The 13,743-nt window shown below is 36.6% G+C and overlaps 1 protein-coding gene across 2 annotated transcripts in view; it reads left to right on the forward strand.

Annotated features, from left to right (window-relative positions):
* Positions 1 to 13,743, forward strand: part of kcnip3a (Kv channel interacting protein 3a, calsenilin) — a 78,447-nt gene that overhangs the window by 30,189 nt on the left and 34,515 nt on the right. Inside the window, exon 2 of one of the 2 annotated variants that reach the window (XM_073818849.1) lies at positions 903 to 1,093. In XM_073818849.1, the coding sequence (XP_073674950.1) occupies positions 903 to 1,093 (191 nt within the window). The remainder of the gene's footprint in view (positions 1 to 902; positions 1,094 to 13,743) is intronic. The other variant, XM_073818850.1, reaches the window with a different exon arrangement.

The following is a 13,743-nucleotide window of genomic DNA, read 5'->3' on the forward strand; positions in this document are numbered from 1 at the left end:
CTGCTCCAACTCCCTACTGTCTCCTGTCTCTTCCTTGGCTCCTCCATCATCCCCCCCTTGGACTCGGCCCCCTTGTCCTACTCCTGATCCTCCTCCTAAGTTCTCACCCATTCCTCCTTATGTGTATTCTATGGCTTGAGGATCCGCCTTCCGGGGGGAGGGGGTGTGCGTATGTAAGGGTTAATGGACCTGTTTTGTTGTGTCCACTGGAACGCCAATCTTTTGTGAATGCACATACGACAGTGAGCAGAAACTAGAGATTATTGGTTTAGAAAGTTTTAAAAATAGATATTTTTCTTACACAAACGCATCGATTTGCTTCAGATGGCTTTCATTAACCACCTGGAGCTGTGTGGTGTATTTTTTATAATGGATGTATGTACTTCAAAGTCTCAAAACCCATTTACTGCCATTATAAAGCTTGAAAGAGCCAGAACATTTTTTAATATAACTCCGATTGTATTTGTCTGAAAAGGGAAAGTCATATACACCTAGGATGGCTTGAGGGTGAGTAAATCATGGGGTAGTTTTCATTTTTGGGTGAACTATCCATTTAATACTTTGGGAAATGAAAATCTAGTTCTGTTCTGTCGTAACCAGAAAAAAAACGGGAACTCGAAATTCACGTTCAAGTGATGTCATGTACATAATCTGTCCCCTGAACACAGCAATACCATCTGTTTACATATGTAATATTCACACCCCTGAGGACAATTATGTGTCATCTCTGAGGTACTCCTGACACTAAGTCAAAGATCACGTTGTAATATTAGAAAGACACGTTCTGCACTTGTCATTCATGTCGAGGAGAATTTGATTTAACACAAGCACACCTCTAGCAAGATTGTGTTAGCTGAGTGAGAAGAATAAGCTCTTTGTCATTGCCTGTTTCTCTCTTCCAGGAGGATGGCAAGGTGGTGGATGGCAGTCTGCTGGGTGATGCCAATGGGGTGGAGCCTGGCACAGGCCGACAAAAGGAGAGCGTCAAATGGCAGAGGCCTCGATTTACACGGAAAGCCCTCATGAGGTGCTGCCTGGTCAAATGGATCATCGCCAGCACCGGGCCCAAGGAGCAAGGTGAGACAGAGAACTGGTGGAAAGGGCACAGAAGGAAATGAGGTTTTAGGAAGGCCTGCTGATGGGGTATGCCTGCATATTTGATGGTCCAGTTCCCTTCAGAGCAGCCTGGGACAGTATGTCTTGCTCATAATGAAGATTGTCTGTAATGGACTCTCCAGCTCATCTAGGCGCTTAACGGCTGGAATCATGATTATGGTGTCATTTTTATACGATTGCTGTTTTATCTCATGATTAGTTTATGCTTGGTTTATATTCAGGCTGATGCTGAAATGGCATGAAAGTGGCTTTTATCACCTGCTGAGTTGTTTGAAATTAGTCTTTGCTTGAGGTGTGGTTAATGGAGAAATATGACACACTGGACACATGCTGTCTGAAAAGGGAACATGAATTAAATTGCAAGTGAAATGCTGGCTTTTAAAGTGGTGTTAAAGTGATAGCATACAAACATCTGCATAATGCTCAGATTTCAAGAGCATTTGAATATTTGGAATTATATGCTACCTGATCTCATGATGAAAACATACCTGTGGGAACTTTTTCACAAGACATGAAATACATACCAATAAGTACATGACTGCAGTTTCCAACAGAAATGAACACTAGATGCGGTAAAACAGTGAGCACTTGTAAGCGTTTTCATACACAGTTATGATTTCCGGATGTAAAAAGCTTGCTTAGTAGCTCAGCTGGCACAGAATTGGAATTAGAATGCAGAATCCTTGAGTACGAATCTTGTAAAAAACATGACTCACAATGAAAAAGCTAAAAGATGACAGATCGAAAAACAAGCTAAAATGGAATGCTGGCATTTGTATTGTTATGTTACATTTGCTTTTGTTCATACTATCGGATAGGTTTAGGAGTAGTGGGGGGGGGGGGTGAACACTATTTTCGAGCCATTCAATGGGCATTTCACATCAAATATTTCACGAAACATACAAACATACATGGCAGGACGTATTTCGCATCTTGCTAAGAAGTTCCCACAGGTAAGTTTTCATCAAGAGATCAGGTTGGGTATATACATTGCTAAAACATTTAAGTCAAGCTGGTAAATGACAGGATGAAGCATCTGATAGCATTGATTCACCTGCAAAGAACTAGAAATATCATCCATTTAGACCCCAATGACCGGCGATAAATGCTAAGATATGACACTAAGATACAATAAGTTTGGGATGAAAGAACTAAAAGTGGTTTATACAACTTGTGCGCTAGAAGTCAAATAATAGCTTTCTGTGATGAACAAACCAAGATTTCTCTAATATTCACTTGAAATTGTTCCCTCCAGTGAGCTAATAACTCCAGGACTGCTGCAACTGTGAACTCAAGAACCATATCAATCTGATTTGTGAACAAATAAATCAGGGCTCTGTTTCCCAAAAGCTTTGCAAGCCTAAAAATATCATAGAAACCAATGGCATCAGTGGTCTCTGAGGTTTTACGATGCTTTTGGGAAACGCAGCCCAGACTAGTTGTGTGAAAGGATTAGTTCACTTCCAGAATAAAAATTTCCTGCTAATTTACTCACCCCCATGTCATCCAAGATGTTCTTTCTTTCTTCAGTTGAAAAGAGATTAAGGTTTTTTGAGGAAAACATTCCTAGATTTTTCTCAGTATAATGGACTTTAATGGTGGCCACTGGCCAGTAGGTTAAAGGTCCAATCTTCAGTTTCGATTTAGCTTCAAAGGGCTCTACATGATCCTAACCAAGGAAAAAGGGTCTTATCTAGCAAAAAGATGTCTTTTTCTAAAAAAAAAAAAAAAATTATACACTTTTTAATCACAAATGCTCGTCCTGCGCTAACTCAACCTCACACATTTTGTAGTCATGTTGTCACAAGCGACGTACACTCTTAAAAATAAAGGTGCTCCCGATGCCATGGAAAAACCTTTTTGTCTAAATGGTTCCATAAAGAACCTTTAAAGGAGCAGTTCACTTTCAGAACTAAAATTTACAGATAATGTATTTACCCCCTTGTCATACAAGATGTTCATGTCTTTCTTTCTTCAGTCATGAAGAAATTATGTTTTTTGAGGAAAACATTTCAGGATTTCTCTCCATATAATGGACTTCTATGGTGCCCCCAAGTTTGAACTTCCAAAATGCAGTTTAAATGCAGCTTCAAAGGGCTCTAAATGACCCCTTATCTAGCGAAACGATCGGCTATTTTCTAAAAACATTTACAGTTTATATACTTTTTAATCTCTACACAAAGTACACGCTGAGCTAGACAAGATGAGCATTTGAGGTTAAAAAGTATATAAATTGTAATTTTTTTTAGAAAACAGCCAATTGTTTTGCAAGATAATACCCTTCTTTCTTCGGCTGTGATCGTTTAGAGCCATTTGAAGCTGCATTTTGGAAGTTCAAACTCGGGGGCACCATAGAAGTCCATTATATGGAGAGAAATCCTGAAATGTTTCCTCAAAAAAACATAATTTCCTTACGACTGAAGAAAGAAAGACATAAACATCTTGGATGACAAGGGGGTGAGTTCATTATCTGTAAATTTTTGTTCTGAAAGTGAACTACTCCTTTAACATCTGAAGAACCTTTCTGTTTCACAAAAGGTTCTTTCTGGCAAAAGAAGGTTCTTCAGATTATAAAAAGGTAAGAAAGAAATGGTTCTTTAAAGAACCTTTGACTGAATGGTTCTTTTATGGCATCGCTGTGAAAAACCTTTTCAAGCACCTTTATTTTTAAGAGTGTAGGCAGAAATACCGACAATAAACCAACAATGTTGGACAATTTTGAAGTTGGAGGAGAAAATTAGCTGGAGTTTTTTGCCCTACTCTACCATTTTTGAATACTTTGAAGTACACAGACGAAGAACTAACCATGCGTGACCTTTCCAACATGATTACGTAATGCCTTTAGATGTAGACATGCTTCGCAGAGCTAGCGCAACTCTGCAGGACGAGCATTTGGGGTAAAGAAAGTATAGAGTTTTTTCTTTTTCCTCTCGTTTTGCTAAATAAGACCCTTATTTTTCGGCTGGGATCATGTAGAGCCCTTTGTAGCTGCATTGAAACTGCAATTTGGACCTTTAACCCGTTGGTCCCCATTAAAGTCCACTATATGGAGAAAATTTTCCTTACAACCTTGATTTTGACTGAAGAAAGAAAGACATGAACATTTTGGATGACGTGGGGGTGAGTAAAATTCAATTAATCCTAATCGAATCAAATGAAAGATCTGAGTTCCTGAATCACAAATCAGCACTTTTCTCAATTTGGAATCTCAAATATGACTCGGAATATAAGTCATATGAACCACTTTAATTACACTTTCGTGTTTTTTTTTTTTTTTTTTTTATTGAGTAGGCTACATGTAGATACTTGTAATCTAAGTACATGATATCCTCTATCTGCTAAATCACAACATATCCTTTGGTAAATGTGTCCCCGAACAGCTTGTAACCACAGATGTTGGGTCTTGACCTCGAAAGGGTGACATTGATCGAATAGGCCTCAGCAGAAGTTTCTGTTGATCATGGCACAGGGAATGGATTCAGGTTAATTCGGTTTTGATCGATCTGTGTTGCCACTCTCTTCACGTAAGCTAGCCCTCTGTGGGTCATTAATGAGATTGTATCAAAATAGAGGTTAAAGTCAACCTTCTAGAAAGTACTGCTTGTCCAAACTTTGTTTGCTTACTGTAAGCTTCGAATGCTGAACAGTCTAGCTTACTGCCAGTTCAAGTTGTGTTAGGATGTGTTACATTTCATGACAGCTACAATAATCTAGAGCTACAGTAGGGTTTGTATGCATACAGTTTCTGTATATTGCATATTTCATTGCATATTGTAAGTTGATATTATTAATAGGGTTTATAATTGTAATTTGATACAATTTCTTACATATAATGACTTGAATGCACCTCATTTATGTTGAGCATGTTTTTAATTGCATTAAATATCAACTTTTAAAAATCAACTTTTCTTGAAAATGACATAAATGCAAGGGTGTCTTTTATGTTTTCACATTAAAGGAGGCATCCCTAGTGCTTGAATCGAGATGTTGCGTATTGCTATGATCTTCAGAACGCTCAGCTGGTGCCGTCTAGTGGTGATATGAGAAAACAATTTGGTCTTATGCATTAGCTCATCTGAAACAATTCCATTTAGTCATGCTGTATGCACAAAATCAGAAGACACAATGCTTTTATGAGTGTTTAAATTTTTAATGAATCGTTTTCAACCAATAGCTGTGATGTGTACATAAGCATTTGTCATGATGCTATATTGATCTAATTGTCACTCTTGAGATTGCTAAAAGAGCTCAGAGAATTACTTGTAAGAGCATTGAAAGAGATACTAAAACAGTTAGTGGCATCATTAAAAGAAAGTGGCACTCTAGGCAGGATCAGGAAATCAGAGATTGGCTTGCAAATGGGGAAATCAGAGAGGGCTATAGGAAGAGTGAAAGAAGAGACGAAGGATAAGAAGTGTCTCAGAATCAGGCTAGTAGACCTATATATTTACAGTGATCTCGAAGCCTAGACCACAACTTAAAAATGTTTAAAAAAAGTGTCCACATCTAGCAAAATATTAAAGTAAGTGAAAGTATCTAAGCAAGATTCTGTATTATATAATGATTAAGCATTTATACAAATTTTGTGGCCATTGTGGACATACAGTCGAACCAAAATTTATTCAGACACCTTCAACATTCTCATTATCACAGTTTTTTTTTGTCTTGTTTCCAGCCAAAATATCTGAAAATTCTTAAATCAAGAAGGATTTTCTAGACAAGTAAAAATGATTGTCTTGTTTTCATAAAAAAACAAGTAAAAATTAAGTGTGTTTTTGCTTGAAACAAGCAAAATAATCTGCCAATGGGATAAAAAAAAAAATCTTTTTTTTTTTTTTTTGCTTACCCCATTGGCTAATTATTTAGCTGGTTCTAAGCAAAAACTCACTTAATTTTGACATGTTTTTTTCTGAACCCACTAGTAAAAAATATATTATATTTGGTTTCTGAATTGTTTTTGGTTTGACTGCATATAGAGACCTGGGATAAGAATGGTTCTTTCTGTATATGAAAATTTGCTGAAAATATACTCACCCAGAGGCCACCCAGATAGAGTTTGTTTCTTCATCAGAACAGATTTGGATCCTCTGCGCTGAATGGGTGCCGTCAAAATGAGAGTCCAAACAGCTGATAAAAACGTATCACAAATATCACAATAACAATAATTCACAAGTAATCCACACAACCCCAGTCCATCAATTAATGTCTTGTGAAGTGAAAAGTTGCATGTTTATACAAAACAAATCCATCATTTAGGCAATAATAGACTATATCTGAATATATCTGAATCAAGAGAAGTATGAACAGATCAAGTACCATTTACAAGCAAAAACAGTCCAAAACAGTTTTGAACAAATATGTTGGTGGATTCTGATGTGAGAGGACAACAGAGGATGGATGTGTATTGGCCAAAAACAACAGTTTAAAATTAAAAAGGCATATTGATGGATTTGTTTTGTATAAACATAACTTTTCACTTCACAAGATGGACTTGAGTCATGTGGATTACTTGTGAATTATCGTGATGTTTTTATCAACTGGACTCTCATTCTGATGGCACCCATTCACTGCAGAGGGTCCATTGGTGAGCTAGTGATGCAATGCTCAATTTCTCCTTGCAAATAGGGAAATCAGAGAGGGCTATAGGAAGAGTGAAAGAAGAGCCGAAGGATAAGACGTGTCTCAGAATCAGGCTAGTAGACCTATATATTTACAGTGACCCTAAAAACTATTTTAATGCTTAAACCACAACTTAAAAATGCTCAAATCTAGAAAAATATTAAAGTAAGTGAAAGTATCTAAGCAAGATTGAAATCTTTATGCTATCTATATCTATATTATGTAATGATTAAGCATTTAATCAGTAAAATTATTGTCTTGTTTTCAGAAAAAAACAAGTCAAAATTAATTGAAACAAGCAAAATAATCTGCCAGTGGGTTAAGAAAAATAATCTTGTTTTCTGTTTGAAATAAGATTTTTTTTGCTTACCCCATTTGCAGAAGCAAACTTCACTTAATTTTGACTTGTTTTTTCTGAACCCACTATTGAAAAATATCAAAAATTATATCTGGTGTCTGAATTGTTTTTGGTTTGACTGTATATAGAGACCTGGGATAAGAGTGGTTCTTTCTGTATCATCCTTATTAAAGGAATACTTCATCTAAAATATGAAAATTCGCTAAAAATATGCTCACCCACACTGTAAAACGTTTTCACCAGTTTCAACTTAAAAACTTAAGTTTAGCAGCTGCCTTAAAATTTTTAAGTTAAATCAACTTAAGTCATTTAAACTAAATCAACTAATTTTGATTGTAATAAGTTAAAATGATTTGTAATTTTAAGCTGATTTAACTTAAAAACTTAAAGGAACCGTATGTAAGAAATTTATTTCAGTTGATCATAAAATGGCCCTGACATGTCACTAGACATTAAGAAATCATGTTCATTTCAAATACTGATATCACTGACAACAGTGGTCCGGCCAGGATATTGTCATTTAAAAGTGAAAGTTGCAGCCCACAACTGATGTTATTGTTGTCATTTTTGTGTTTTGGTCTGAGGCTCCATCCTCCAGCTGTCTACCAATCACGAAGTCAGTAGAGTTTCGTCATCCAGGTTGCCAGCTCTGCTCTAGTTACAGCTGCAGCTACGAACGTGTCGGATAAAACATGTACAACGTTACGAAACCTAAAAGTCCTCGTTATGAATCCGAAATACGTTGTGACAAAGTCCGAAATAAAACAAGGATTTGTATAGGAGATGCCTTTGAAAGATGAAGACGGCTGAAAACGGAGAAGAATCTGAAGACAGACACCAACTTTGCTAATTTTCTCCTGGACAGGTAAGATTCATCTATGTTTGGCTAACTTTGCTTCCGTAAACAGTGGATTTTCCACGGTCGCCCGTGCTAAATGCGTTCATAAAAAGCTTTATATCGCACCACTAGCAGGGTATGAAAACAATCTATGTTCCGACTGAAATGTGGTATTACAGTAGCCTAGAATCTAGACGCGCCCCTAGCGGCAGCAAATTACATTTGCTTCTAAGGTCAGTCTAGTTACTCTCAATTCACTTAAATTTCCGAAAAATCCAAGATGTACCGGGCCAATCACGAGTCGGTGGGCGGGCTTAACATGATGACGTCTGACCTGCGACCATAAGTTCAGTCAGACATGAATTCCTGGTTCCGTGAATAAAGCGTGGAAAACTGAACAGTATTTATATATTTTTTTACTTTTGATACACAGCCACGTCCATGTGTCCTGAGCAGGAGCTCGTTACATCTGAACGCGCTGTGGTGTAGAATACGCAAACACCGGAAGCGATCTGTGGCGTGTATACGACACTCATTGTTTACACAGCACAAGAGATTGTGGATATAGCGGCTATTCAAAATGGTAATTACTTGCGCTTGTCCTGGTTGTTCAAACCCATTTAAAGCTGAAAAAGATTATGTTTGCTTGCGCAAACTCATCCTGGACTTTTTTTTTTTACATATTTCCCCTTTCGGTGTTTGCGTATACTACATCAAAGCGCGTTCACATGTGACGAGTCGAATCATAGATATGCTAAACTCGTGCTCATGACAGATGGACGTGGGTGTGTATCAAAGGTAAAAAGAAAATTATATAAATACTGTTCATTTTCTTGCAAAAACCGATCGTTTCGTGTCTTAGGACATCAATGTATCGTCACGAGCCGCAGGGTGTAATTTGGATTTGTCTGTGCATGTTTTTGTTTACTTTTAAAGGTTTAGTGCCCATCTATGTCTATTATTTAGCTGACAGACTGCACAGTGCACTGATTTTTGTTAAAAATCTTCGTCGCTCTGACTACGTCACCTGACCGACTAAGTCTCTGATTGGTTGTAGCGCTATCCTATTGCGTGGCGAGGAGTTTGAAAGACAACCGTTTATCCCACCCCTCCGGTTGAGCCCTGTCTATGGAGAGTGCCCAGACCCTACATTTATGTGGGTCTGGCTTGCCAGGCTAGTATTACAGTACATCTTTACGAAATATTTGGCTAATCGCCATTAGTACATTTTTGCGATACATCATTACTTCGCAAAACATCTCTTGTGAAGCATAAACATATTTAACAGAAGAAAAAAAATGACTGTGTAGGACTCGTCACTTGCCATTGGAAGCTCCTTGTAGCAGCCTACGTTCCTGCTGGATCCTGCAGTTTATCTGGCAACCTCGAGTCAGGGGGGGAGGGGGAGGGGATACACCCTTCTACAGTATTTTGAAAGTGATTGCAGTACCAGTTTTGGCCACAATCCTACATACGGTTCCTTTAAGACAGCTGCTGAGCTTAGGTTTTTAAGTTGAATCTGGTGAAAACCTTTGACAGTGCAGAGGTCGTCCAGATAGAGTTTGTTTCTTCATCAGAACAGATTTGGATCCTCTGCAGTGAATGGGTGCTGTCAAAATAAGAGCCCAAACAGCTGATAAAAACGTCACAATAATTCACAAGTAATCCACACAACCCCAGTCCATTAATTAACTTCTTGTGAAGTGAAAAGTTGCATCTTTATAAGAAAGAAATCCATCATTTAGACATGAATTGACTCTGAATATATCTGAATCAGGAGACGTATGAGCAGATCAAGCACCATTTACAAGCAAAAACAGTCCAAAAGATTTTTGAACAAATATGATGGTGGATTCTGATGTAAACACACAACTTTTCACTTCACAAGATGGAACTGAGTCTTAATGTGGATTACTTGTGAATTATTGTAATGTTTTTATCTACAGTTTGGACTCTCATTCTGATGGCACCCATTCACTGCAGAGGGTCCGTTGGTGAGCAAGTGATGCAATGCCCGATTTCTGTTCTGGTGAAGAAACAAACTCACCTACAGTACAGTACATCTTGGAGTACATTGTCAGGAAATGTTCAATTTTGGATGAACTGTTTCTTTAATTAAGAGATTATTTCATGTCTTGTGTCTGCATAATACTGTAGTGCATCCTGTGAAATTTGAGCATTCTACTTGTCATTCTCTTTTCCTCTCCCTCTCTCTCTCTCTCTCTCTTAGATCAGTGCCACTTCCTGTTCATAGCTTTAATTCCGAGGCAGTCAGGAGGATATGTTCAGATATATACAGCAGAGCTCTGTCACGACTCTGAGGACCTCACTAGCTGTTTGGTTTGGATTACTGTCCACGTCTGGATTGGGAGGTGTAATGTTATCCAGATAACAAATCAGCAGTGTGTTCTACATTGGGTCACATTGAGACTTTTTGTGCACTGAGCAGCAAAACCCTTCAGCTCTGGATCTGAGGAAGTCGGTTTTGTGTTGATTCTTTGAGAAAGAAATGGATAAAGTCTAATTTGACAATCACAGCAGCCTAAAGACAACTCATCAGCTGAATATTCATGAATATATGACTTAAGCTTGTGATCTGGAAACACTTTTCTAACTGAGGAGGAAGTTTGTGGACGAAGTAAGTGTGAGAGTGTTTTTGAAGTGAAGTTTTAGAGATGGTAGAGTCTGTCTGCTAGTGGTTTAATGGACTTTTTTTCAGTGTGTGAGTCACAGTAGTTTAATATTGACTGTTCGGTCAGCAGTTGGGACATTACTGAAGACATGGATGCTGTGAAGGACTGTAAGAATGAGTGTCAGAAGGAGTTGGCCAGTATGCTGAGCTGCTTTTTCGGCTTGGTCACCGGCTCTTTTGCCCAAGGTACTTCTTTTGATTTGTCTCCCTCCATTCTCAATCTCTCCTCATTCTCTTATACTGAACTTTCTGCACAAGGGAAGTGTTATGTTGTTTGGGAGATGAAACAACCAATATCAAATCGTTCTCCATAACAGAACTGAGACTATGTTAAATGTGTATTTCTGTTTTTTTTCCTAGTTAAAAATATCTAAACATCCTTTAAAAAACATACATTTACTTGAGAATTCTTGGCAAACCTTGAGTACCTTCTTGGGAAATAGTTTTTAAGTAGTTTTAGAATTGTTTCCTTGTTTAATGAATAAATTATGAATGCATATATTTGCATAGTTTTACATTAAATTATGCTTAAAAACATTTAAAATATATTTTCTGGAAACAAATGTGGATTTTTTTACAGTTTTACAGTTACATTAAATTAAATAGTAGTAAAAAAAAACGCAATTATAAATTCATAAGTTTTTGAACAGTAATATTTTTTATATGTTTTCTCTTCTGCTCACTAAGCCTGCATTTATTTGATCCAAAGTACAGCAATTATTTAAAATAACTGCTTTCTGTTTGAATATATTTTAAAATGTAATTGATTCCTGTCATTTCAATCATTCTAATATTCTGATTTGCTGCTCAAAAAACAATTTTATTAATATTATGTTGAAAACAGCTGAGTAGATTTTTTTTTTCAGGTTTCTTTGATGAATAGAAAGTTCAGAAGAACAGCATTTATCTGAAATAGAATCTTTTGTAACATTATAAATGTCTTTATCATCACTTTTAATCAATTTATAGCATCCGTGCTAAATAAAGTAATAAGTTCTATAATTATTAAAAAAAAAATGTATACTGACTCCAAGCTTTCAGATAAATGCTGATCTTTGGATCATTCTATTCTTTAAAGAATCCTGACAAATATGTCAATGACAAAATATGTTAAATTAAATTAAATTAAAAATATATTTTTTACAGCAAATTAGCATATTAGAATGATTTCTGAAGGATCACGTGACACTAAAGACTGGAGTAATGATGCTGAAAATTCAGTTTTGATCACAGGAATAAATTCGATTTGAAAAATATATTCAAATAGAAAGCAGTTATTTTAAATAGTAAAAATATTTTAAAATATTCGCTTTTGCTGTACTTTGAATCAAAAAAAATGCAAGCTTGGTGAGCAAAAGAGGCTGAAAAAAATTTTACTGTTCAAAAACTTTTGACTAGTAGTGTAGTTTATGTTATTTATGGATTAAATACTGATCAGGATTTTTTTGTGGTTGCGTATAGTTGCTTGAGATGAAATGAACACATTATTTATGGACAGGCAAGTCGATAATTGCCCTCTGTGATGTTTTTTTCTGCTGATGGTGCGATTGTGCAGATCCGTTCTTCTACAGGAAGTGTAAAACAGTCTGTGTCAGTTATGCTGTGATGTTGCAGTGTTACGCTGTCACTGTGACTATGTTTGTATGTGTAACAGGAGCTCTTTAACTTTCACCAAGTACCAAGACATTGTTGTGTCACTGCTGATCAAAGGACAGATGTTCAGTTTGTCCTGTCTTTTCCTTTGGCACCAATGAAACTTACTTACCCTCAAGTTGTTCCATACCTATTCCTTTCTTTCTTCTGTGAAACAAAAAAAAAAAGATATATTTGGCAGAATGTTCATGCTGCTCTTTTCCAATGAAAATAGATGGCGACCACGACTGTCAAGCTCCAAAAATCCATATTATCCCAAATATATGTAAATTGCAACTTTGTAATTTTTTACTTTCTGCTAATTTGTTACTCTTATTAATTCTCCACCAAACTCACATTTTTCTCTGCTGTGTCTTTCCTGTGAGATCTACCCTCAGCTTTCTAAACTCCCAGGAGCAGCCAATTAACTCAAATCTCTGTGCACATTCTGGTCTATTAGCTAAACATGATTGTCCTAAAATGTTCTTGACTGTCTGTGGTGAATTACACCACAGAGACAGAGAGGCCGAGTCTATTTCAGTTCCATTTGCACATTCATATAGAGATGTGAACTCTGGGGTCAAGAGGGAATGAATCATTTCCAGGCCCTGACAGAATCAAGCCATTTTTGCTTTGATTTTGAGGCAAAAATCTGCAGAAGTCTGTGAAATGGTTCCAGACAAGGTAAAATGGCTGAAAATGGAACTGAATGCTATTATTAGGCCTAATTATTTTTAACCTTAACCTTCAAAAGCAGAAAAAGCCCTTAAGCTGAAAAAGTACATCACATTTTACAAGTCTTTGAGCTCTGCCTACAGTTGAGGTCAAAAGTTTGCATACACCTTGCAGAATCTGCTAAATCTTAATTATTTTTACCAAAATAAGAGGGATTAGGCAAAATGCATGTTATTTTTTTATTTAGTATTGACCTGAATAAGATATTTAACATAAAAGACATTTACATATAGAAAAAAAACACAAGAAAAAAAATATTAGTTGAATTTATAAATATGACCCTGTTCAAAAGTTTACATACACTTGAATCTTAATACTGTGTTGTTACCTGAATGATCCACAGTTGTGTGTTTTTTTCTTTAGTGATGTTGTTCATGAGTCAATTGTTTGTCCCGAACAGTTAAACTGCCTGCTGTTCTTTAGAAAAATTCTTCAGGTCCCACAGATTCTTTGGTTTGTCAGCATTTTTGTGTATTTGAACCGTTTCCAACAATGACTGTATGATTTTGAGATCCATCTTTTCACACTGAGGACAACTGAGGGACTCATGTGCAACTATTACAGAATGATAACTATCAAATGCTCTCTGATGCCTCAGAAGGAAACACAATGTATTCAGAACCAGGGGGTGAAAACTTTTTGAATTTTAAGATCAGGGTACATTTAATTATTTTGTCTTCTGGGAAACATCAAGTACACAAGTATCCTCTGTAGCTTCTGAAGGGCAGTACTAAATGAAAACAATATGATATT

Source organism: Garra rufa, chromosome 15, assembly GCF_049309525.1.
Source record: "Garra rufa chromosome 15, GarRuf1.0, whole genome shotgun sequence".
Classification (NCBI taxonomy): Eukaryota; Metazoa; Chordata; class Actinopteri; order Cypriniformes; family Cyprinidae; genus Garra; species Garra rufa.